This window comes from Xenopus laevis, chromosome 3S, assembly GCF_017654675.1.
Source record: "Xenopus laevis strain J_2021 chromosome 3S, Xenopus_laevis_v10.1, whole genome shotgun sequence".
Classification (NCBI taxonomy): domain Eukaryota; kingdom Metazoa; phylum Chordata; class Amphibia; order Anura; family Pipidae; genus Xenopus; species Xenopus laevis.
The window spans coordinates 69,456,450-69,483,899 of record NC_054376.1 but is presented as its reverse complement, the minus strand read 5'-3'; the positions used below and the strand labels follow the sequence as shown (position 1 = coordinate 69,483,899).

Here is a 27,450-nt window from a genome sequence, read left to right as displayed (position 1 = left end):
ACCTTTACTTGTTATGTGCTTATGTTACACAGGTATGTCTTTGCCTTTTGTCATTGCACTGCTGGGCTTTTTTTATGTCGTGGGGTGTGAAACTAGCTACAGTTTGAGCTGCCAGTATAAGAGAACCACTTTGTGAAATGCAAATAATTACATTTATTTTTGCTGCAAGTAATAAAAAATAACTTACAGCATGTTTTGCTTTCACACAATAAATATTAACCATTGAAATATATAGCATTTGAAATGATTTGACACATGTCTTCTCAGAGCATGTGCAGGTTTAGTTTGTGGATCCGTTTAGTAGTGATGGAAAACCTCCCCATCCTGTATTTACTGTGGTGCCAATCTATTAAAGTGTCACAAAGAACCATTATACAGGCATGGCGATGTTAGGAGGCTCATTTTGCTGGATTGTTTGTATGCTACATCATTTTCTAAACCAGTCAAGTAAATAGCAATGTATGGTATGTCCTACTGATTACACAATGATCATTTAGGTGCAGTTACTCACAGCTTCAAGCTGGAATTCCAAACCTCTATCCTCAAGAATATTTCATTAAAGCATGTTTCCTCCTACAGTGTTGGAAATCTTGACTGATGTCTAGCTCTAATATGCATCATTTGCAATGCAGGATGCATGGTTCCAAAAAGCCACAACCAGCACTTTGCTAGCTGTGTCCTTCACTGTGTAACTTGCTGCAGGACTCTGTGCTCCCCTAAGGCATACCATGTAGGTTTAGCGCTGTCTGCTTTAGCACTTAGTCCAAGTGGATCAGGCTGGGGGAGACTTTTTAGCCTCTTAGTGCTCTTGTACTTGTGCCCCTGTGTTCAGTGCTAATAACTGTCACACATGTTATTGTTATCAAAGTCATATGACAAGTAACAATTCTGCTCACTTAAATCTTACCAGGTAGGTATGGTTACCAAAGGGAAATTACAAGTCTGGTATGGTTACCAGTATATCCTGTTAGAGAGAGAACTACTGAACTACTTTATCGAGTGAATCCTTCCCCTAAATGCACACCAGCGGCAGGCGGATATCGAGTTAATTCTAACATTAAGCCCTAGGGCCGAGTGATCGGCTTATACAAAGGAAATGGGTGCCACTAGATCGTAGGACTGCATCAACTATCCAATGTGGTCCTTGATCACAGGAAAAATCAATCCTTTCCAATCAATATTAGGCTGATTTTTGGCCTGATATCGATCGGGGAGACCCGTCAGAAGCCCCGACACACAGGCAGATAAGATGCCGAATCGGTACAAAGAACCAATATCGGCAGCTTTAATCTGCCCATGTATGACCAGCTTTTAGTATAATGTAGACAGTGGCGTTTCTGCCATGAGGCAAGGTAAGTACCTTTCCTCAGACTGCAGCTGCCCAGAAGTTACCAGGGGCTGCAAAAAGCCGCTCCTGTAACTTTAAGAGCCAAATTTCCAAAATTCGGCTTTTCTAGCGCAGAGAGCGCAATTTCTGTGCTAGTGATGCCGCCTCAGGCAGCATTAAGGGCTAAAACGTGCCTGAATGTAGAGAGTGATATTCTGAGACAATTTGCAATTGGTTTTAATTTTTTGATTGTGGTTTTTAAGTTATTTAGCTTTTTATTCAGCAGCTCTCCAGTTTGCATTTTCAGCAAACTGGTTGCTAGGATCCAAATTAACCTAATAACCGTGCATTGATTAGAATAAGAGACTGGAATATGAATAGGAGAGGACCCCAATAAAAAAATCAGTGATAAAGCTAAGAAAATGTGCTTTTAGATGGGTCAGTGACTCCCATCTGAAAGCTGTAAAGGGTCAGAAGAAGAAGGCAAATAATTCAAAAACTATAGAAAATAGATAATGAAGGCCAATTGAAAAGTTGCTTAGACTTGGTCACTCTAAAACATACTAAAAGTTAACTTAAAGATGAACCACCCCTTTAAGTTTGAATGGATTTCGATTTGTTCCAATAGTTTTTGAACTTTATTCCTTACCTACTGCCATCTTTCAGTTTCAATTAAGTGAAATTTTTATATTCAGCTGGTTATACTGCAAATGCATACAAGTGTATACTGTATTTGTGTATATATATGTGTATATATATATATATATATATATATATATATATATATATATATATATATATATATATATATATATATATATATATATATATATATATATATATATACATGTTGTTATATGCACTTTAATATTGCAGAATTTTTTTAGGTCTATATTGGATGTTTTATCCTCCTATAATAGTGCACATATTACAGAGTTTCATATAGATGAATGGTTGGTTGGTTTAGGACAGCTTGTGTCAGATAAGGTTTGAGCCCTAATATGAGCACTACCATTTGATTTAATATGTAGCTGTAGGCTACAGTAAGGATAAAGGCATTCACAAAATGGACTGGAATGCAAAATGCAAAAGGCAATCAGAATGAGCAACTGAATTGGGAATTCAATAACAAATTCTGTCAGTTTTTAGTAAAACATTTCCATGAGAACAAATTCCAAGTGTTGCTCAGAGGTAGTCCATTTATTTTTAAGGAAAAAATGCAGGCAGCAAATTCTTTCATTTTCTTATGTACAGTATATAAAATGTCTTTGCAAATCAGAGTTATAAGCTATGGCATTTTAAATATAATTAAGGATGGCTATATGTCTGTTTATAATCCACATCTTTTAATGTGCAGTGACCTATGCACATTTCCCCTCAATTTTATCATTAGTTATTTGAGGATTTAGATAACAGCAAAAGATATGTGGCTAGTATATGCTATACAAATTCCTGTTATACTCCCAAATAAATACCTACAGTATAAGGAAAAATGATGATATTTGTGTCCACATCCACACTCCAAGGTACCACAGTAATTCTTGCTTCTTGTGTTTCCTGTAATCTGGGTAAAAAGAGACACTTGGCAGATACTGTGATTATTGTGGAAAGCCTGCGTGGGTAAAATTTAGCACCTAGTAAGTACCACATGGCAACCAACCACATTTTTCCAGCTAGGGATTTCCCAAAAGCAAATTACTGGTTGGGTGCTATGGGTTATTTTGCCAGATGCAAATTTGTGTTAGTAAATGAGCCTGATTGTATTAAGTTTGCAGGGGCCAAAGTGTCAACCATGAAAACCCTAATGCACTATTCATATTTGAAGTCTATAATACCACATCATTGGTAAAATGGTCTTAATAAGTTAGTTTAGTTTAGTTTAGTTACTTACTTTTTGATGTTATAAGGACTTCACTCAAAGAGCTAACAATCAATATCCTATGCTGAATGGTGGAGTGCACACTTATATTGCAAGCAGGAAGTGCTGCATAAGGACATAATATATTCATTTTGTTAGGACTAACTTCTGTACTGCCAAGCAGACAGCTGTTTTTCACAGTCAATATCATCTCCAGCACATTACATCCAAACTGGTAAAGGCATCAGTATCATATTATAGAAAATAGTAGCACCCTTGGAGAGAGGAGCCCTATATTCTAGTAAATAAGATTGTAAATCTTAATTTAATTAACTTGTCTTGAATATAAATAGGATTCTGCATAAACTGTTTTTCTTTATCTGCATTGTCAGGGATGGATTGGGTAACTGCTGGGGTACAAATATTTGAAGCCCCTCCCCCCTGGTTCTGATGCCTATACGTTTTGCCAAATGACATCTTTCATTTAGTTAAAAGTACCCCACTGTTTTTGCAAGGTCCTTGAGCAAAATGGCCTCATTGGCCCTTAAAAGATATTAGTAGATTCCTGTTGACAGTTGACACTTCAGACAATACTTGAGTTGCATTCAGATTGTTCACAAGAAATGAATACTTTTTTCAAATGCTTTCCATCTTTTATTCTTTACCGTTTTCAAAAATTGAAGTTTGTAGTTTAATGTCCCTGTCTCTGATGATTTTGTCTGGCAGCTCAGTAATCCAGGTGCACAACTGTTACAATTTGATACATTTAGTTGCTACATTTCTCTGCAGTATCTGTGGAATATTATCAAGTCTTGTATCAGTTATAACAGCTGCCTTTAAAGGAGAATTCAACCCCTTCGGCGCTAAAATCCCTCCCCTCCCCTGTGTTGCCCCCCCTCCCTCCTCCCCCCCAACCTACCTCCCCCCCGGGCAAATGCTCCATACTTGTTACTGACCCCTCCGTGCAGTTCCTTTTCTGTTGAGTTCACAGCAGCCATGTTTGCCGTGTGCTCTTCTTCCTGTATTCGCCGGCATTTGGTGGTGCATGAGCAGTAGAGGGATTTACCAGTAAGGATCTACTGTGCATGCGCCCGAAAGTGACGAAGTTTCAGATTTCTTTCTTCGGAAACTCGTGACTTTTGGCGCATGCGCAGTAGAGCCTTACCGGTAAATCCCTCTACTGCGCATGCGCCACCAAATGCCGGTGAATACAGGAAGAAGAGCGCACGGGCGAACATGGCTTCCATGAACTCAACAGGAAAGGAACTGCGCGCAGGGGTCAGTAACAAGTTAGAGGCATTTGCCCGGCGGGGGGGAGGTAGGTCGAGGAGGAAGGGGGGGGGCAACACAGGGGAGGGATTTTAGTGCCGAAGGGGTTGAATTCTCCTGTAATGAAACTCAAGGATTTTGCTCAATAGGGACAAAGATAAGAAATGTATCAAATAAATGTTTCAATTTAGAAAAGTTTACAGAAAAGGAGACCCTCTCCCGCAGCTGCTTTAGAAAGATATAAGAAGTAACACTTCAATATTGGAAAAATGGTCACAAACAGAATAGAACTAAAAAGCTTAAGCTAAAAGGGGATTGCACCTACAACAATATAATGAATACAAACATATCTTCTAAAGCCGCCACAAGTTATTTACAGAAAAGCAAGCTGAAAGTTTTGGCCCTCAAAATCTCTTTACTTAAACAACATTTAATATCTGTGGGTAGATCTTTACCATGTAAAATGCCCCAAAAAGATCTTACATGCGATCTGCACGTAAGAGTGGGGCAACAATTCTTAGCTAGATACAAGTGTAAGTGTTTACTTACTAGGGCATCCAAACTTCTTTTGTTTTAAAGCATGTGAAATAAAATGTAACTGTGTATTAACCTTTTCCAGCAGTAGTTGTTTACTACTTTTCACTTACACATTGACTAAATATGTAATTTGGCCCAAACCTTTTGCGTTTAGCTGTATCTATGCACTATAAGGCTTCGGAAGAACAAAGGCACCAAACTGCAAATCTGGAGTTGCTTTTGCTTAAAATTCCAATAGAAAACTGCCATGTGTTTTCACTCTTCAGTGTAATTGCATACAGTGAAGAGTGAGATTGTTTTATCGCTATTTATGAGCTTAATGAAAAACTGCTGTTGAGAAATTATTGTGTTTACAATACTAAACGCCTTTCCTTGCCACCCACACATAGATATCATGAATATGCAAGATCCCAGAACAAAAAGACCAGGAAAATTAGCAGAATGTTTGTTTTTAGCAAAAGCTCCACCCACCTTTGGCTCCACACTGTGGAGCTCTTCCACTAAAATCAGGACCATTGGGATGTATGCTACCGTAGCTGTACAGAGAAATCTTTGGAATTCATGAAATTGCAGACACAGAGATAATGTGTAATGTGTAATGAAGCTGCATTGTACATTTCAGTTTGCCAAGCAAAGCAGTCCACTCAGGATTGTGAGACTGTAGTTATAATTGCATATGTTCACTTGAAGATGATAAATAGGTGCACCAAAATAAATCCCTGGTAATTCTGAAGCCATGTCAATCAGAAAAGTCCAAGTGCCCATAATAAACTAATGACAACTGGTCCAGCTCTGAAAAAAAATCAGTGCCATTTTCACAGCATATTGGTTAAATAATGAATTGTATCATTTTTGTCTGATTTGCTTTATTGTAAGAAGAGCAAAGTGCTTTTTAACTGCTGTTAATTTTAAGTCTGTGGTGTAAAACTAGTGGAGAAAGCGGTGACATTAGGTAAATTAGCAAGTAGGAAGCTCCACATGACAACCTATCACATTTTTTCCTGCTGCTGATTTAACAAAGCAAGTTACTGCTTGGTTGCTATGGGTTATTTTACCAGATGCAAATTTGTGTTAGTAAATGAGCCTGATTGTATTAAGTTTGCAATCCCTCCACGTGCACCTTTTAACTTTTCTTTGCATCCATGATCAGGAAGGGGGGAGTTTCCACAGTTCCCAGTGGGGAGTGGGCCAGAGTCAGCGGGGACCACAAAAATATATATGAGGCCTTTAATGTTGCAGAACAGTATTCAAGCTTTATGTAATTAATTCTATGGCATTAAAAAAGATGAATATATTTATGCTAATAATAACCCATGAATATTGAACAGAACCTGCTACCATTTGGTGGAATCTTTAGCATACAATACATGTCTTGCATATACATTAAATATATGAAATGTCTTTTATATATAAGCTACTTGTATTAAGTCAGCTGAATTGATCCTAGTAGAATTCATTGCTGTTGGAATATGTGCTAAGTTTTTCACAGACACAGAGTTATGAACAAGTTAAAGTCAAGTAATGTGTGTGTCATTTGTTTTTCAGACAGAATAGGCTTTTATTAGGTGAGCGGTCCTTGGCCATGCAGCGGGTCAGATACAGGCCCCATTGTTTTGAAAGAATACATGAGTCACGCGAGTGTAGTGCCAGTCAGGCACAAGTCAGTACCAGCTGCAGAGCAAAACACTTCATAAATTTATTTACAGGCTGCACTGAATTATATAGCCAATGGCTGATGAATGAGAAAATAGCGGTTAGCTGTATCAGAAAGTGTGTGTGTGTATATATATTGTAACGTCACTCGTCCAAGTGGTGCCGTCTCTGGGGGGTTTAGGTAGATTGCGGGGATCGGATTGGTCTCAGAAAACCACAGTTCACACTCAGCTTTGAGTTTTAAGCTGACCGCAATCAGCTTTATTCATATATATAACCGACACACAGGAGCATATTGAAAAACAAAACATAAAAAGAAATCCTAGCCTGTCCGGCTCTAACTAACATACCGCCGCTCCCTCTCTATACCATAGAGAGGATCTAGCATCCAACTCTACAAAAAAAAACAGTAGTTTGTTTGGTTACTCACTGTGTCCGGCTCTCCCCTTACTGCATGTAGGCAGTTCCCCAGGAAGATAGAGAGAGAGTCCCTCTGGAGACACCATGTTTAAAGGGGTTTCCCCTGAAGTCTCGCGAGGCCACTAATTAGCCAGGCTTCACCAAAAACCTGGATAGCCTGGTGAATGGAAGTCCCACCCGCTCACTTCCATTCACTCCAGGGCCCTTTTTACCGGCTTTTCCATAAGCCAAATGCAGTGAAAGAACACTCTTTCACTGCTGACATACTTTCCCTGGAGCTTAGTATATATAAGAGAGAAATCTGGGAGAAATATAAACACCTTCCACCTCTAATCCAGCATTTCTCTCACACACCCTCCCCCTCTGTTTCGACGTAGGGGTCGGAACACAATTAGCCTCAAGACAGTGTACCCGGGATAAGGCATCTGCATTTCCCAGCTGGGACCCCGGTCTATGCTCCACTGTGAACTTGTAGTTCTGAAGGGCCAGGAACCATCTTGTCACCCTTCTATTCTTTTCACGATTTTCACACATCCATTTAAGGGGGGCGTGGTCAGTAATTAATGTAAACTTGCGGCCTAACAGATAGTATCTAAGCTCCTCCAGAGCCCACTTCACTGCTAAGCATTCCTTCTCTACTGTAGCATAGTTTCTCTCATGGATGTTCAGCTTTTTACTCAGGAAAACTATAGGATGCTCTGCACCTTCTCTGATTTGGGATAGTACTGCTCCGACCCCCACATCGGATGCATCAGTCTGTACAATAAATGTCTGTGTGAAGTCTGGGGTTATCAGTACTGGTTGGCTACATAAGGCTTTTTTCAGGGTCTGAAAGGCCTGCTCTGCCTCAGAGTTCCACTTGATCATTATGGACTTGGTCCCTTTTGTAAGGTCAGTCAGAGGGACAGCTATAGTAGCAAAGTTAGCTATGAACCGTCTATAGTAACCAGTGATCCCCAAAAAAGCTCGAACCTGTTTTTTTGTGACTGGTCTAGGCCATTCTTGAATGGCCTGCACCTTGTTAAGCTGAGGCTTAACTAGCCCTCTACCAATGTTATACCCCAAATACTTGGCCTCTTCCAGGCCTATGCTACATTTTTTTGGGTTAGCCGTCAAACCGGCCATTCGTATGGAATCAAGCACGGCCTGTACCCTAGGTAGATGGGATTGCCAATCCGAGCTATGGATAACGACATCATCAAGGTACGCTGCTGCGTAGTGCCTATGGGGCCTTACGATTTGGTCCATGGTACGTTGGAAGGTTGCCGGGGCTCCATGTAACCCAAACGGCAACACTACATACTGGAACAGACCTTCAGGAGTACTAAAAGCAGTTTTCTCTTTGGCTTGATCCGTCAGGGGAATCTGCCAATAGCCCTTGGTCAAATCTAAGGTTGTCAGGTATCTAGCCGTCCCTAGTCTCTCAATTAACTCGTCCACACGAGGCATAGGGTAGGCATCAAATTTGGAGACCGTATTTAATTTTCGAAAGTCGTTACAGAAGCGCCAGCTCCCATCCGGTTTAGGTATTAAGACAATGGGACTGGACCACTCGCTATGCGACTCCTCAATGACTCCCAACTCTAACATCTTTTTAACTTCCTGAGATATGGCTTCTCGTCTAGCTTCAGGCACCCTATAAGGTTTTACGTTAACCTTTACCCCAAGTTCAGTTATGATGTCATGCTTTACCAAAGAGGTTCGTCCAGGTTTCTCAGAAAAAACATCCCTATTCTGGGTTACAAAGGTCTGTACTTCTTTCCTCTGAGTGTCTGACAAGGAGTCTGATACGTTAACCTCTGGCACTAAGGGTTCTGCCCTTAGAGATGAAGTAGGTTTGGTGAACAATGACATTCTTTCTTTCCAGGGTTTTATAAGATTGAAATGGTAAATTTGCTCGGGTTTTCTTTTACCTGGTTGGCGAACCTTATAATTTACTTCACCAATCTTTTCAAGGATCTCAAAGGGTCCTTGCCACTTTGCCAAAAATTTGCTTTCTACCGTGGGTATCAACACAAGTACACGATCACCAGGGGAAAAATTGCGTACTCTGGCACCCCTATTATACACCCTCTGTTGAGCTTCTTGCGCCTGCTCCATGTGCTCTCTTACTATGGGCATCACCGCGGTGATCCTGTCCTGCATTTGGCATACATGCTCAATGACACTTTTAAAGGGGGTGGGTTGTCCCTCCCAAGTCTCCTTTGCTATGTCCAACAAGCCCCTAGGGTGCCTACCATATAGCAACTCAAACGGTGAGTATACCGTAGATGATTGAGGGACCTCCCTTATGGCAAACATCAAATAGGGTAACAGGTAATCCCAATTTTTCCCATCCTTGTCTACCACCTTCTTGAGCATATTTTTGAGCGTTTTATTGAACCTTTCCACTAATCCATCAGTCTGGGGGTGGTATACCGAAGTGCGAAGTTGGACTACTTTAAACAGCTTGCACAGGTCCTTCATGACCCGGGACATAAACGGGGTGCCTTGGTCAGTGAGTATTTCCTTTGGGATTCCTACCCTGCTAAAGACATGTACCAACTCCCTAGCAATGGATTTAGAGGAGGTATTACGTAGAGGAATGGCCTCGGGGTATCGGGTAGCATAATCCAATATTACTAATATATGTTGGTGTCCCCGTGCCGACTTTACTATTGGGCCCACCAAATCCATGGCTATCCTCTCAAATGGTGTCTCTATCACAGGGACAGGGACCAAAGGGCTCCGAAAATGCGGCCTAGGAGCCGAATACTGACAGTCTGGACAGGAACTACAGTATTGCTCGACTTCACCATGTATTCCTGGCCAGAAAAACCGTTGCAAAATTCGCTCTTTGGTCTTCTCTACACCTAAATGTCCGCCCATCACATGTTTATGTGCGAGGTCAAGTACCATACGCCGGTATGATTTTGGGACAACCAGCTGCTCTACCCGGTCATTTCCCTTTTCTACTACCTGATATAGTAGGTCATTTTGGAGGGCTAAGTAGGGACAAGAGGGTCTAGAGTCAGAATCTATAGATTTCCCATCTATCATTTTTACATTGGCCCTTGCTCTAGACAGTGTGGGATCCTTTAACTGCGTTTAAACGCACAAAGTTTCATCTTTCTCTAGCATGCTTCTGTTTTAATAAGTCAAAAGAGTTTAAGAAATATTTTCATTTCCAAAATCTGTTTAGTCCCTCTTAACAAAGTTGCTGTTACTTGCTCTTTCTGTATATGAAAATGTTATATTGGTCAGGGGTGGTCCAAGGGCTGCTGCCGCCTGAGGCTGCAACCCCGATGCTGCAACCCCAATGCCGCCCCTCTCTCCCTATCTGCACTTAAAAGTTTATCGTTGTTGTGAGTCAAAAGGGGCTGCATCACTAGCACAACGAGCACGTACTGCACTTTCTGCACTAGCAGAGCCAAATTTCCGGTTTAAAACCCGGAAATTAGGCACTTAAAGTTAAGGAGGCGGCTTTTTGCTGCCCCTTGTAACTGGTCATTCACTGCTGCCTGTGGCAAGGTGTTCACCTTGCCTCATGGCAGGAATGGCCCTGATATTGGCTAATAGCAATGTCACCAACTGATAGTTTCTTACTGATAGTAAGAAAACCTAGGACACCAATTATGTCTTCAACCCATAAGTCACCCTTACTGAGCCTCCGGCTTGACATCCAGGAGTAGATAGTATCATAGTATCTATTCATGTACTGTATTTAAACATGCATATAAATGAACCTGCTTGTGAGCAATATCATAGTAAATTGTGGTTCCTTATAAATTCTCATACACTGGGAAAGTATGGCACACTCAGGCTCGTGGAAGTTACTATACTTGCTCTTACACTAAGCAAAAGTGTCGGACAAGCAGCAAGAATGCTGAATGGAACAAAGTAATTTACAGGAACAGGCACACTGTGTTTCTGTGGGGGGGGGGGCAGCTGCATATTAGGGTGCATACATTTTAGGAGCATAAGTATTTCCTAATAATCTTTAGCAGACCTTAATACTGATTAAACTCAGGTAGAAAAGGGCATCTTTCTATTATGTTTGTTGCCATAAAGAAACCAACTTCTCTGTTCCCTTTATGGGAATCCATGGTAAATAAGTTACTTATATGTGGCATTGGGACTGTCTATGATTAAAAAAGAGCAAATAATTAGAACAGAATGAATTAAATGTCCACAAACAAAAAGTGCACGTGCTTGTACAGCAAGAAATATATTTTAAGACCTGGACCATTTTGGAGTTGATTTTAAATGGAAATACACACCTTTCATATGGCTTTATCAGTATTAGATGACAATCCTGATGCACAGTATTTTTGGTTACTGTAGCTCTTGTTTTTATTCCAGATACAGTACATTACAAATGGTGATGAGGCTACAAAGGCTTGAATCCACCGATTCGCAGGACTTTAATGATCTTAGGGAGAACTGGGGCCATCAAAATGCCCTTAATTGCCTGTTATAACTTCCCATAAAGAAGCATTAGAAATGTTTTGCTTATAGCAATCACAAGCTAGGGACCACTAAAAATGTCTGGTTCTGTGTTTCTATACAGTACGCCACCTGTTCCCATTATCATTTCTGCCTAAACAGAGGGTTTTCCAAGCTTTTTTTTCTAATTACATGTATTTGATCTTTTACAGCCAAAGCTATTGGCCAAGGAGTTGCTGGATCTTGTTGCATCACACTTCAATCTGAAGGAAAAGGAATATTTTGGGATAGCCTTTACAGATGAAACGTAAGTAGATTAGGATAACATTACAAACAAGTGTTGAACTACACAATAGAACATTTGTAATTAACACTATGGGGCAGATTTTCGACTGCTGAAGGTAAATCCTTCGACTTCGAATATCGAAGTCAAAGGATTTACCGAAATTCGTTTGATCGAATGAAAAATCGTTCGTACGAGCGATTAAATCCTTCCAATTGTTCGATATGAAGGATTTTAATCCATCGATCAAACGATTTTTCTTCGACCAAAAAAAGCATGCAAAGCCTATGGGGACCTTCCCCATAGGCTAACATTGAGGTTCGGTAGGTTTTAGATGGCAAAGTAGGGGGTCAAGGTTTTTTTTAAAGACACAGTACTTCGACTATCGAATGGTCGAATAGTCGAACGATAGTGCTGCATCAAGATTTCAGAGTCTGCCCCTGAATTGAGATGCCAGACTGAAACACCAGAGAAAAGAAAAGTAAAGTTTAAACTTCAGTTTTAGACAAACTACATTTTAGACGAAAAAATAGATAGTAAATAAAAAAAACTTTATTTGTGGTGTATTGTCTGAAAACACCTGAACTGGAGAGAAATGTAGGAGGTGAACAACCCCTTGAACTATCCCCACTGACAGAGAGCAATCTGTACCATTAAAGGCATATTTATCAAGGGTCGAATTACGAATTCATGTGAATTTTTTTTACAACTCCCATAAACTCGAAAGTCGAAATTCGACAAATCGAAATTTATTAATAAAAAAGAATTTTGGATGAATACAATCAAACCAAAAACTCGAATAGAATTCGAATTTTAAAAAAACTTGATTTAAATGTCAGGAATGCTGCAAACAACTCCAAATTGATCCCTGACTTAAACAACAATTCTGCAGGTTTTAGGTGGCGAATAGTCGAATTCGAGTTCTTAAAGGGCCAGAGTATGGTAAATAAATCTCGAAAATGTAATTATTTTAAAAAACTTGAATCGAATTTGAATAACGCCGCAGTTTTGACCATAAAAAACTCAAAAATGTAAATTTTCAATTCAAATTTTCAATTCGACCCTTGATAAATCTGCCCCTTAATCTGGGGGCATACAATGTTTTTACTGTAGACCTCCTATGTACATTCACTGCTGCACTCCCAGAACTGATAGGGAAAAATTTTGTAGTAAATATCCAGCTACATCTGTATAATGGTATAAGTACAAACAAAATATAGTGACACATACAGCAATATTTTCAGGATTTTAAACCTAACGCAGAAAAATTTGTTGTGTTTTTTTCCATCAGGGTTGTGAATCTGTATTATTTGGGAAAGAGAATGTACTTTATGTTCATAATGATATGTATATATGTTTCATATTGTATCATTCCTTTCACAGGGGCCATTTGAATTGGTTGCAGTTGGACCGCAGAGTATTAGAACATGATTTTCCTAAAAAGTCTGGTCCAGTTGTGTTGTACTTTTGTGTCAGGTATGTTGTATAAATACTCCGTTGATATTCATATTTTTTTCAGCAGGAGGTCTGATTTTTTAAAACTGCTTTTTAGAAAAGATGTAGACTTTTAGAAAATCCAGACATCCATATGCATTTAATTTACTGTTTTTTTATCCCTTTGTATCCACTATACAATTTTTATTTATTTTTTGTCCAGCCTTTACACTATACTGCATATACTTACTTGTTGGCATTCTACTCTGCTTTCATGCAGGTTCTGTAGCTTTTGTTATTTAGAGCAATATGCATTTAGGTGGGAGGCAGGTGTTCACATCACAATTGACAGTTTCATTCTAGTTAGCTCTTTGCATAAGCAGATGAGAAACTAATTACGTTACATAATGTGGTCTGTGGTAACTTAACCTGTAGTTAAATAGAATATGAGTGCTGCTGAGAAGTTTCAATGTGGTGTTTATGTGCCTTGCATACCAAACCTTGAATAAGAGAGTTCGAAAAAAATTTTCCCCCAGTATTACTATGATTACTACAATGAATAGCCTATGAGCTCCAGGAACCAGTGGCGTAACTACCGGGGAGTACAATCGCAACTGGGCCTGCACCCCACCAGATGCTCACGCTAACAGGAATCTATCAATAAAATTGCTTTATGGGAGAGGGCTTTCTTGCTGCCCCGGCCTGAACACCCCCCCCCCCCCCCGTGCACTAGTTACTTTACTGCCAGGAACTTTATAATTACAGGTGATTTGTGGCCTCATTCTATAATATGGTCGCTCATTGACATAGCATGATTTCATATCCTTACTGTTTACAATAGGGATAAATGATGCTGTATGTAATTAACTAACCTTGACATCACACATATTTTACCTGCTGCAGTTTACCAAATATTTATTGTGAATTCTCTTTATATTCAACATTTTTCTGCCAAGTCTAGATATGCATTATATAATACTGAATGTATTCTTTCACTTATATCTTAGGTCAGTTTTATTAATTCTTTTTTTCTATTCTAATAAAGCCTCCTTTAAGGTCTCTTCAAGGTCCAACCTTTTGCGGGGGTCCATATAAGTTAATAATACATTTATGATTTATATTGGTATATGAGCTATTTTGCCACAAATCTTACCCTAAGTGAGCTTCAGGTTAGGCTTTCAGGTTTAGCTAAAATGAAAATCTCCCAAAATCTTTCCCTGGCTGGCATTCATGCTGAGCCCAACCGCCACTCCTACCATTGAGCGATCCACCACACAAAAATAATTTTTTCCAGAAGTGGAAAAATAAATGTCTAAGCAAGGTTCCGATTCAACGGGTTGAAATGTATTTGTAATTGCTATCAAAGCAGTATCTATCTGACTTTACATTCTCTGCACCTGTTGACTCTGACTTCTGAGTCAGCTGTTTAAACCTGTTTAAAAATCCTTGATGAGATCTTATTGCTGTTGCATTGTTTTAAGAGCCAGAAAACAAAGAATATATGATGGAATGTTGCTTAGAGTTACCCTTTTGCATAAGGGATGCCTTTAAGGGAGGAACTCCACGATGCGTCTCGAGCCGACACGTCGTCATACGTCGCACTGCGTTTTCATCCGACAGTCGGATAAATGTAGTTCTTACCTGCGATTTCTCCTTCACTTCCTCTTAGCTTCACAACATTCGACACATAGCATCGTTTCATCACATGTCGATGTGTCTGTACCAGCCGCATCGTGGAGTTCCTCCCTAAAGGGGTTGTTCACACTTTTTAGCAGTTCAGTTGGTTTCAGTTCACCAGAAATAAAGACTTTTTCCTCTGGGAAGTGGAAGTCACCGATTCTTTAACTGTTCTAAATTGAAACATTTAGTCAATACATTTGTTATATTTTGCCCTGCTAAGCAGAATCCCTGAGTTTCATTAAAGGCAGCTGTTAGAATTGATACAATAGTTGCTAATATTCCACAGATACTGCTTAAAAATGTATCAATGAATTGAATCAACTAAATGCAGCAAATTGCAACAGTTAAGAATGCTCCTGAATCACTGAGCTGAAAACGGTACAAAATAAAAGATGGAAAGCAACTAAACTGAATAAAAGTGTTTGGAAGGTGCCTGCACCCTCTAATTAGTATGTCCTATGAAAGGTTATTATTTGTGGTTCATTAGTATTTACTGTATGTTTTGTAAGGATTGAACCATTTCTTACTATACTTTAAAATTTTATTAATTATTACTTTTAATGCTAAAATTATATTAGCAATTGCTTTGGAATTCTGTGATATATTTGCACAGAATACTAAGTATTAGGAAATAAAAAGGAAAATTATACTGTTCTGGCCTCATTTGTTATATTGGCTAAAAATTGCAAACTTGTAGCTGTAGTGGGTCTAACGCTGTCAGTACCCCCTAATAACAGCTGCAAGGGGATCTCATGTATTTTAATTCAATCATATCTGGTAGATTGAAGGTTACACGTCCCTTATGATACTGCCCTGCTTAGTTTCCATGTGTAATATATGCACAGATATCTATTCATGATGCACACAAATGTCCACATTCCCTGACTGATTGTTAGCAGTGGTTCTGGAGTTCTGATAAAATGAAGAACTCCTGCTATGTTATTCATCTCCCAAGCACTCTGCTATGGCAACCCTCTCTCTGTCTCTTATTCATTGCCTTACGTCCTGTTTTTAAAGAATACAAAGTATCTTTCCCCACCATGAGGTACTGCCTTTGATTGATTGTTGCATTTGAAAAACCATCATGACATTTCAAAAACATTTCACATCCAAATGTATTACATTTCACCAATAGTTAATGAAGACAGTGCTTGTGGGATCAAAATGTAAACCAGCAGGGAGACTGTAATAACTTTTTCATCCATAACATCAGTACCTTTATTACCATTGTACAGTAAATAAGAGAATCACAGGCTTGCTTGCTTTCTTTCTCTTTTCTCTCCTTTTTCTGTATTTTCTGTTCTCCTATTCTCCCCATGGGAAACCATAATACAGATGTGGAGATGAGAAACAATTTTTCTGCTTTATTGATGTAAGATTTCTTAGCACAAAGTAGATCTATTATCTAGACATCTGGTATTGTGGAGTTTTTGCACATAATGAAAAGGTTTGGGAATTCTAAGGATAACATTTGAGTTGTGAAATCAGGAATAACATGTTGAGTTATGTGATTTCCTTCCACAATCCGGATATTGTGTTATGGGAATGTTTAAGCAGGAACGATTATCAGAGGAGCCCAGTGGACTTGTGGGTGGAACAGGGTTTTTAAGTGATCCCACTGGGAGAGACATTAACACTGATTTAGCCATTAAAATATTTGCAGCCAAAAACATCAGAAATAAACTATTAACATAATGGTTGAAGGGTGTTTCCAACACACATTCTAAGGCTAAGGCCACACTAGGCGATAGCGCCGCGATTTGACTCGCGGCGACTTTTCACCGCGACTTTTAAGCCGCAATCGCTGGGGAAACTTTTGCGCTGGCGTCTATGGGGAATCGCGAAAAATCGCCAGCGTAAAAACACACGCGGCGATCTTTTCTCTACTGTCGCTCGAAATTGCCTCGCTAGGCGATTTCGAGCGACAATAGAAAAAAGATCGCCGCGTGTGTTTTTACGCTCGCGATTCCCCATAGACGCCAGCGCAAAAGTTTCCCCAGCGATTGCGGCTTAAAAGTCGCCGCAAAAAGTCGCCGCGAGTCAAATCGCGGCGCTATCGCCTAGTGTGGCCTTAGCCTTAGGGTAAATTGTTCATGTCATATCATGTGTCCTATGTTATTGTATGTGTTTTGTATGCTGTATTGGTAGGCAAGATTAGAGAAGATTAGAAGAGTGGAGTAATTGCTAAAGTTGTTTTTATGGTTTTTTATTAAATATAGAAGTAATATTCTAAACTTTTCTTCTACAAGTACAAAATATAGCACATTTAAGGACAGGATAAACTGTCAAAAAATACCTTTCACTTGATGAACTTCATGTCAGTACTTACCGGGATAGTCCCCTGTCCTGCTCCAATCAGAAACACCCTCCCCAGATCTTTAAAACATCAATCTCACCTACTTTTTGGCACCTTTGCAACAAGCTTCTAAAAACTACCGGAAAAGGGGTGGGCCATAGTGAGAGGTAGTTTGTCTAGGAAAAGAAGATCACGGTAGGCATGACACAATTTTCCCTTTTGCATTTGTGCATGTGACTTGCTAGTGGAAAAACACTTGAATTGCATAATCACTGGAAATGGCCTTCTACTGCATTTTCTAGTGCTTACAGGGAAATTAAAAATGGATGGAAAATGAAATGTGTGCCATTGCCCTTGCTCTGTCCATGCAATAGTGCTTCACCTTTTTCTCTTCTACTTTTTTTTATACATTATTCATTGTTGGGGTTTTCCAAATTATGGATCTTTCTTTTGATTGACATCAATACACAAGTCTACTAGAAAATCATGTAAACATTAGATGAACCCAATAGGCTGGTTTTGCTTCCAGTAAGGATCAATTATATCTTAGTTTGGATCAAGAGGTACTGTTTTATTATTACTGAGAAAAAGGAAATCACTATTACATTTTTTTATTATTTACATAAAATTGAGTCTTTCGCAAACAGCCTTTTCATAATTGACTATTTTTCATAGCTTGAGTGTTACCATGTTATAGTCCTGCCACGATATGCAGCAGTTTATGCAGACTTTTTGAGGCACAATTAACTGCTGACTGCTTTTTCTTGGGGTGCATGGTCATCAACTGGGATATTAAGTACCAAAAGTGTCCCAATCTCTCATAAAAATTACTGTTTGGTTGCTAGGGTAACTTGGACCCTAGCAATCAGGTAGCAGCTAAAATTTCAAACTGGAGAGCTGCTAAAAATGGCTAATGCTTCATAAACCATCAAAAATAAGAAATAAAGACCAATTGTAACTTGTCTACATCACAGTTAAAGGTAATTTAAAGATGAACTAGCCCTTTAAGATAACTGTATAGGAATGTGGTCCTACAAAAACACATTTAAGAGTTACACTGGGTGCCCAACCCATAAAAAGGTCCTAGCCATTATGATGTAAAATAGAAATATGTAGAAGCAATATGCATCAAAAGGGAGACTGAAGCAATACATGGGAGTTACCACCAGCGTTATCACATTATTGCCAGTGGGAAAGCTTTTACAGGAAATTAATCGCCAACAAAATCAGAGATTTATCACTGGCAATTAATCTCCTGGTTTGCCCTTAGACTATTGTCCTGCTCCATGATGAATTTTGCATGGGCATAGCATTACATTGTTTAAAACTTATTTTCTCAAGGTTTGTATACAAGAAGGGACAAGTTTTAGTAACTGGTTTTGTGTGGAGATGGCAACAGCTATCTATTATGGTCTGTATATAATTTGGTAATTTAGCATTTAAATGTGTTCTCTAACAATTAGGTTTTATCACAGGTGCCTATTATCTCCAAAAAAACCTCTAAAACCACAAATGAAAGGCTGATCTTTACAAGAAAAGGAAATTCCACTAACTTAAATTATGAAAAAGTTGTGCATTAAGTAACGATGCAAATTGTTTTCGTTTGCGCTAAAAAGTACATTTTGGAGAAATGAATGTTCTATGAACTTTACAAATTGGCCCCTTAGATTCACAAGCACTTCACTTTGGAATCATTATAAAAATGTAGACGATTGCAGTAGTACTGTGATGACATATTGCTTAATACAGGCCATATTCAACATGGGTTCTACCAGTGTAAATATACCTGCAAATCCAGCATAACGAATAATGAGTATCACTATTGGATCGTTTTGTTCGTAATGTGCTTTAATAATGTCTGACAGGGCTTCTCTGTTTCTCATCCCCTATAGAGAGAGCACAGGCTGTTAATTCTCTATCATTGCTTTGCCCAGCCAAATCCTGAAATAACATACCCTTGTAGTATGAAACATGATCATGCATAGTACATATTGCAATCCTGCATAATAAAATATGATCTTGTGTGTATTTTTCCTTGATCCTTAACATGTGTACTTTTGAATATTTGCCTCTTGCTGTAGCACTGCCAGGTTCTCTTGATTGCCTCAGACAAGACAAGCAGATATTTGATTTGAATCCAAAGAGCTGGCAGGTCTACAGTAAAAGGACCACCATTGTTTTTTTTATTGTGTGTGGGTCAGTATCAAATTAGCCAAATTCTATGGTTTTATGGTTTGCCAACTCTCCAATCTTGCTGAGCTTTTGACAAAGCCCTGGAATCCTGTAATTTAGATTTTGACATTAGCTGACTATTTTAACACATGCAGTTCTAAAAGTTTCCAGGCTTATCTTACACTGAACATTCATGATGTTCTTGGTTTGAGGGGAATATTACATTACATTATCTGATTAAGTTTACAAGTGTGTTTAATGTGGGGTAATTCCAGGAAAGATCACTTTATAGTCAATACGTAAGTGCATGGGGGGGTCAAGGCATCAAAAAAGTTTTTCAAACAATAGAATTTAGCTTTTACCTCTCCAAATAAGAACACGGCTAACCTTTATTGTACTTTTCTGTACAATCTTCCATCTTGAAACGCTTTATATTTGCTAATTTCCTGAATCCTATAATTAATAGTGGTTTTATTTTCGACAAATCTAGTTTGGGCTTATTTACCCTTAGTACAGTTGCAAGTGCTGTAGGTTTAGGGGAACAAATTCAGAGCTCATTGAAAATGTTTGAATTGTGTCCCCTGGTGCTCCTAACCTGTACCTTTTGAGTGACATGCAAGGTAGGGGTGTGTTGGCACAGTAGATAAATTTGGGGGCAGATTTATTAAGGTTCGAATTGAAAATTAGAATTTGAATTTTCGAGTTGGATTTTTGGTCAAAACTCACAAATTTGAGTTAGGAATAATCCAAACTCAAATTCGAGATTAATCATACCTGGACCCAAAGAACAATTCGAATTCAACTATTCGTCACCTAAAACCTGCTGAGTTCATGTAGAAGTCAATGGCAGAGGTCCAGTGACCCATTTGAACATACCTTCCTGACATTCGAGTTTTTTTTGGAGAAAAAAACTCGATTCGAGTTTAGTCAAATTAAATTCGATTTGAGTTTGCAGGTTTGTAATATTCATTCAAGTTTTAGATATGAGTTTTTTCTTAAATCAGATACTATTTGAATTTAGAGTTAATTCGACTATTATTTCCTTTATATCTGCAGTTGGAACAAGGCTCATTTATAAACACTGGGCAAATTTGCACCTGGGCAGTAACTCATAGCAGCCAATCAGTAATTCGTTTTTAATGCCAGCTGCAGGTTGAACACTGAAAGCATCTAATTGGTTGGCAAAGGTGCAAATTTGCAGAGTGTTAATAACTAACCACCACTAGTACTTTGTACTTAATAGAACTAAGCTGACATAAAGCCATATCATACCAAATTTCCCGTTTTGAGCGGGACAGTCACGATTTTGACAGCTCAGCCAGCAGTCCTGGCGTGTTACTGAAATATCCCGACTTTCTCTTTGATCTCCTGCACTGAACAGTCAGAAAAATTTGCACAGTTTCTAACGTAATTGTCTTTTCGCAGAGAGCCAAGAATATGTGCCAGGTGCACTTGGATACATTTGTAACAATTTAAGATAAGCAAATAAGTAATTGTAACAATTTCAGATAAGCAGGTCTCTTGGGGAAACTGACTTGCTGCTTAAAGGGCAATTTACCTCCATTAGCAAAACTGTTATAACAGATAAAAACCACAGAAATGTGTTCAAACTTTCATAACCTGCCAAATTTTGTAAAATGAACATGGTAATTAGGGGGGGGGGTTGTCCACAAAAATGGGCATGGTCAAATATTTTTGTCCCTTTTTCTGTTTCAGAAATGTTGGGAGGAATGTCATATAGGTGGTAAAATAATTCTAGTGGGTTTATTTAATGGTTAAATATTTTTTTAGGAGACTTGAAGACATACTGACATCAGAAAATAACCTTTTTTTATAACTATCATAACATTATCTTTGAATGCTATTTATAATGTTGTCATAAAAGTATTTGCCTGATGCTTTTACATTGCCTTTCTTACCCCCATGTTCCTCTATGAGGGACTGCCATATTTGGGCAGCAGTAGTCGGTTAGCTATAGAAACTCTAACTGACACAGTCAGGTTGGGGAACTTCAAGTAACAATTACTTAAGCAGAACAATCAGCAAAAAACGTTCAACATGACCTATGGGTAACTTTTAATGTAGATTAATATTTTGAAAAGAAGATTTTTAGTGTCAGTATCACTTTAAGGTATAGTGATCCGATTTATGGAAAATCCCTCTAATCTTTTTCAGATAATATATCACCTACCTGTAGTAGAAAGATGGGAGGTATGTAAGAGACATTTACAGAATGTACCTTATGGTAGAGTCCTGCGCGGTTCCATTTTTTGGAACCCGTATCCGACCTGGACCTGCAACCCGCATTCTTACCCGCTACTCGACCCGCAAGTACCTTATCCGCAACCTGGACTTGTGACCCACTGACCATCAAGAATCAGGAAATGCTGTCATTGTAAACTGGAAGTGACATAATCGGAAGTAAGCGTGATCAGAAAAAAGGTGTAAAAATCGCTATTGAGAGGACCCGCGGCCCAACCCGCAAATTTGCAGAACCACTGACCTGCGTCTATACCCGCACCCGGAACTTCTACCTGCAACCTGCAGGGTACCCCAGGTTTTGCGGGTAACCCGTGGGTACCCGACCCGTTGCAGGACTCTACCTCATGGTACTGAGCCTTCAAGCTGTGTGCAAACTACATAACACAGCATCTAGCCATCTACACCGTGGAAAATGTATAGTTTTTTCTAAATAATTGATACATAAATGAAACCTCAAAAGATGAAGCCTTTTAAGGTGTGGTGGGGTTGTCGTTTGAGAGTGCCTGATTTAAATTGACTTTGGAATATTTTTATGGCTTTTGCCAAGCATTAGAGTGTCCTTGTTGTAATCCACTAGAAGAGCCATACAAAATATTTGTTTTATAAATCCATCCAGTTGTGTGTCCCTTCTGAATGCAGAGTACAAATGTTTAACTGACAAGGGATTTGCATTTTTGAATTGAAAAGTAAAAGATCATCAAAAATGCAGGCGAGCAATTATTTTCCACATCTGTTTTCCCTCACACTTTTCTAATTACTCACTGTTTGAAGCCTGGCAAATAACACAGCTTGTGCAGTACAGTGTTCCTAAGACTGATGCCATTCCTTGCTACTGATTATAGGTACCAATCCATTGCGAGCCAAAGTGGATGTTGTTTTTATATTATAGTAGTTTATTTTCCTAGCTGAGGCTTTCTGTCAGGTTACTTGAGCATTTTAATTCCCAGAACATTCTGTCTTTAGTTTGATTCAGTGCAAGGTTTTGTGAAGAAAATGTGTAGATTCTGCTTCTAATGCAATAATAATTTTCTGACAGTGCAAACTTGCGTGATTCAGATACCCAGAGCAGTTAATCGTTTATAAACACTTGTGAGTCTAGTAGCACAGCCTACCCTTGTCCAGAAAAACTCTAATATTAAATACAATTATCTCAGCCATAATGTGACGTGGCACATGAACCTACATATTTTGTGAAAGTGTGGTACTAACTAATTTATTGTAAAAATGATTTTTGCGCTGGCAATTTTTCTCTTTTTTTTCTTTGTGTACAAATATTAGCTTTTTATCGTTTATAGCAGCTGGTCAACTCCAGAATGTGGGTTAGGCTGAGCGCTGGCACAATTGTGTTTATAGCAGCTGGTCAACGCCACAGCATGAGTTAGACCGAGTGCTGGCGATTTCTTTCTGTGTTTTATCTCAGCCATTAATTCCCCCCCCCCAGCTAAAACCCACTGTGCTGTGTGCCAGAAAAACAGGTTTATTCAGTTAAAAGTAATAACTCAGTTCACTGCCAGGCCATTCTTTTCACTACTTGGTTGCATGGTATAGAATCACTGTAATGTGTTTTAATTCACCATATTAGTACCCTGTAATTACAGAATTGCACTCAAATCCCATCTGCGAATGTACCATCATAACAATCCTCTCTCTATTCTCTTGGGAACTCCTTATCTCCTTGACTCCACTATTCCCAACAGAGGCATAGTAGTCTGCAGCCTGGTGTCAGCTCCCTGAACACAATAATTGTGTCTGAATTGGGACTTTTCTCCCCTGCTGTGTCTGTATGTACCATAAACACTATCCATGTTCTTCATTATCGTATGCATCCTTGTGATACTCTGCTTTCATTAAGAACAAACTAAATATAGTCCCAATCAAATTACAAATAAAGGACACATACAGAACTTGTGTGAATGGAATATTTTCCTGAATCCTGAGAGGCTTGTACAACAGTTCATTTATGTAGCAATTGGCATAACAAAGTGTTGGCATACACTCAAACCTTTATATATATTCTGCATAAAGTAGCTTCTTCTTAACTGATAATCACACTATTCTGTCTTCACAGTTTGTTGTGTGTGCTGGAGCAGTAACCTCTGTGGGTGCATTAAAGCGCACAGGTTAGACAGAGCATTGCATACAACCATAAGGAAAATGGTAGCATATAGCTACAGGCAGCATCAGACAGCTGTCATATAAAACAATCCTGCTGATGTAAGGACTCATAGCTATGAGATACTATATAATGTGGATTATATTAAACTGCTCACACCCAGGCAGGGTTAAACAAAACAATTTGATGATTTCTAATTTAACTGTATAATCCCAAAGTGTGGCAAGGCTCTTCTGCTGTAACATTCCGTTGGAAAAAAACAAGTTGGCCATCTCTGGGTTTGTGGGTTATGAATGTGGTTTAATCCTTGCAACAGTGGGAAATAAGGGTTTGCTGATACACACACACACACACAAACACAAACTACATGAATTAAACCAAGTGAAACATATAAATTGCCATAGCATCGATATACAGATTTTTATAAAGACTTTTGCATATGTATTTTTTTTGGGGGGGGGTTGTCTAGACAATTCCAGTGACAGATTTCAGACAGAAATGTTTGTTTCCTTACTTTCTATATTCTGATTTTAGCCCTTTCTAAGAGGCTTCCAGTCCTTCTCAAAGTACAATGCTGCCCTCTATTGTTAAACTGTGCTACATACACTTGAATGCTACATGAGACTCAAGCCTTTTTACTGTGTTTTTTTTGCCACCTATGACTACATGTGGAGACGCGTTGGGTTTTATTGATGTGAAATAAAGACTTTTTTGATCTTACGCTGCGTCTGAGAAGTTGCTGGAGTGCGTGCCTATGGTGGAGTCGAGTGAAGTTTTTTTTGCTACTGACTTGTACCATTGTATCCGTGCTGCTTCCCATGTATTTATTCCCCAGTGTTTTATGTGCAAGAGACATCGGTTCTAAGACATTGCTTCCATAGATTTCATGCAGTTGTAGAACATGAATAAGTGTTCTTATTTACATACTAATTTACAGTAGAACCCTTACCCCCATCATTTTACGTTTTTCAGGGGACCAGTAAAAAATGGTGTAAAATCCAGGAAAATATAAAATCAGGGAAATGTATAATGCAGTGGGACCACAAAACAACAATGTAAAATGAGGGAAAATTTAAAATCAGGGGATGTAAAATGGGGGTTCTACTGTAAACGGTATTTACTTATTATACATGTATCATTTATACAGGATTATCATGCATTTAGTGCCGTACATTACATGTTTAATTAACTTTATTATGAAAACAGACATTCATCTGCTACTTTCTGACCAAACTATTATTGAACTTCCTCTGTGAAGTTGGTCACTTTAAATAACAATTTCCAGAGCAAGAGAAAAAAGGAGGTGCAAAAAGTGTACCTCCTTTTCTAATCTGACATTGCCTGAGAGAAGCATAGTATTATAATATGTCATTGCAGCATTTCTTGCATCCATATCAATGCAGTGATATAAAACAATATAATACATCCTCAAAATGTTGGTAAGATTTTTCTGTAACTGTCGTATCAGACATAATGTCAGGGAGGACTTTACTTTGTGAACTATGGTCCCACGTGGGCTATCATGAGTGGTTAAATCCCTGAAATATAATCATTTATTTTAAATGTGTGTTTGCAAAGCAAGGATTTTCTGCCATTACTTCTTTTCCCTCCTGGTGGTGAATAGTCACCAGTCAGTTACTGAGCATAAACCCCTGGAAGAACCAGTAACTCACTACAAATTACATGCATAGGCGCATTTGCTCAGGTGACTGGGTATGCATAGTTTTATTTAATTTTTCATTTATTGTGCTGCTCTGTGGTATTTTTGTAGCAAATACACAAAGGACAGGTTAAATAAAATACCAACACCGTATGGCCATAAGAGCAACATACCTGCTTTACAAGTATTGCTGGGAAACTAAGCAGCCTTTGTCATTAGGCAAGTAAATTGCCTTAGTCATCACTCTCTCTCTACTGTGCCTGTAGTTCCAACTCATTTGTAATGGATAGCCCTCCTCTATTATTCACATGCTATATTAATAGATTATTCATAAGATTGTGAAAACTGTGGTTTAAGCAATTCCGCAAAGCTCTTGAGTGGGGGCATGGTCTGTGCATTTCAATGAGAGGGCTGCCTGCATAAAAGTGCAAAGAGGGCTTTTGCCTTATAGAGCCGCAAACCAGGAAACAACAGTGAAACAGGAAGTCTTGATAAAATTGTACACATAGACCAGTGTCCATGCATAGGGTTATTCAAATGAAAATGAAAGGTATCGTTTAACTAAACCAAACTTCTTTTATGTATTTGCTTTTCCTTCCTTCACAATCAAGATAGTCGGAGATGAAAGACGAACATATATACATAATAAGAATATTCAAAATATTAATGATTCTTTGGATGATCTATTTAATCACATTATAATTATGTGTTATGGATTTTCTAGTTGTTATCCCTAATACAAGTTTGGTGGCTGCAAGCTCCATCAGTGGAATATGGACTGGGCCACAATGCCTTAAAACAGCCATATTCAGTGCTAACAACAGCATGTTGTTGTTCCACTTATTGCTACTGATGTATGGTACAGTAATTAGTACACTACATCATTTGTATCCTGTCATCCCAAACATGTGTGCCAATATTTAGTATTGTTATATCCTGTGTTAGGCTATAGAAGCAGACAGCATTTGAAAATGAGGATAGGTTTTATGCAGGGGCGTAACTATAGAGAATGCAGACCCTGGGGCTACAGGGGGGGGCAGGAGGTATAGGGGCCCCATGATGCCCTAATTCATATACAGATTCAATATATATTGGTAAACCTCTAAAGATTTTGGGTCCCTGAAAAAATAATTTACTGTGGGGCCCAGTAATATCTAGTTACACCACTGGTTTTAGGCAGGGCAAAGAATTCCCCCAAAGCCCAACCTTGGAGGTTACCTTAGGTCAGAATATGATTTTTTTATATAAATGGAGTGCCATTTATATTGAATTTTAAAAAAATATACAGATATTTCCTGCCACACTTCCAAATCAGCATACTTGTCTCTATGGGACACTATCTGTAAAGCACTATGTAAAAGATTAGCTTTGCCAGACACATCATGGTATGCCCCAGCCACACCACACCCCAGCCACAACTATTGTGAAATCTTCTGTAATTCTAAATAGCAGCAGTGTTGGACTGGGATGCCGAGAGCCCACCAGAAAACCTTAGGCTGAGGGCTCACTTTTCAAACTAATATACCTCCTCTCCTCACTCAACCCCTTCATTCGCCTAGTCTCTTTTCTCTACATACTATACTTAATACTTCCATTATTAAGCCTCTTTTTTTCCCATAAAAAAATAGGGAATGACCATAAAATAGGCCAAATGGTTAGAAACAAGAGGTCCACTGACACTTGGGCCCCCGGGAGTTTTCCTGGTGTCCCTGTGGGCCAGTCCGACACTGAGGCCTGGGTGTGATTATCAGTTATTGCTGCATTTACCATGAAAAGCTCCACACACTATGGTACCTATGTGTTGACATGACCCTGATGAAGATGGATAAAGAAAAATGCTTATGTGAACTTTGGGGTTTTAAATAGAGCTGTAAATAGACAAACATGTACTGCAGCATTACCTGAGGCAGTTTTTAAAGGCCTGCCAATTAATATTGCCCCAGGTATTGCTGCAGTGCAACGGTACCAGTAAGGCCCTAATAGTGTTCAGAGCAGGGAGATACAATTGTTTGCAGTGTTAAAAGTAATGATGCTGATTTTTTAATGAACATTATTCTTTTA

At 38.8% G+C, this 27,450-nt stretch overlaps 1 protein-coding gene across 5 annotated transcripts in view; it reads left to right on the top strand.

The window, feature by feature from the left end:
• Window positions 1-27,450, top strand: part of LOC108712345 (FERM domain-containing protein 4A) — a 222,591-nt gene that overhangs the window by 123,116 nt on the left and 72,025 nt on the right. For all 5 annotated transcript variants that reach the window (XM_041588462.1, XM_041588461.1, XM_041588460.1 and 2 more), the window contains exons 3-4: window positions 11,702-11,796; window positions 13,156-13,248. In XM_041588462.1, the coding sequence (XP_041444396.1) occupies window positions 11,702-11,796; window positions 13,156-13,248 (188 nt within the window). The remainder of the gene's footprint in view (window positions 1-11,701; window positions 11,797-13,155; window positions 13,249-27,450) is intronic.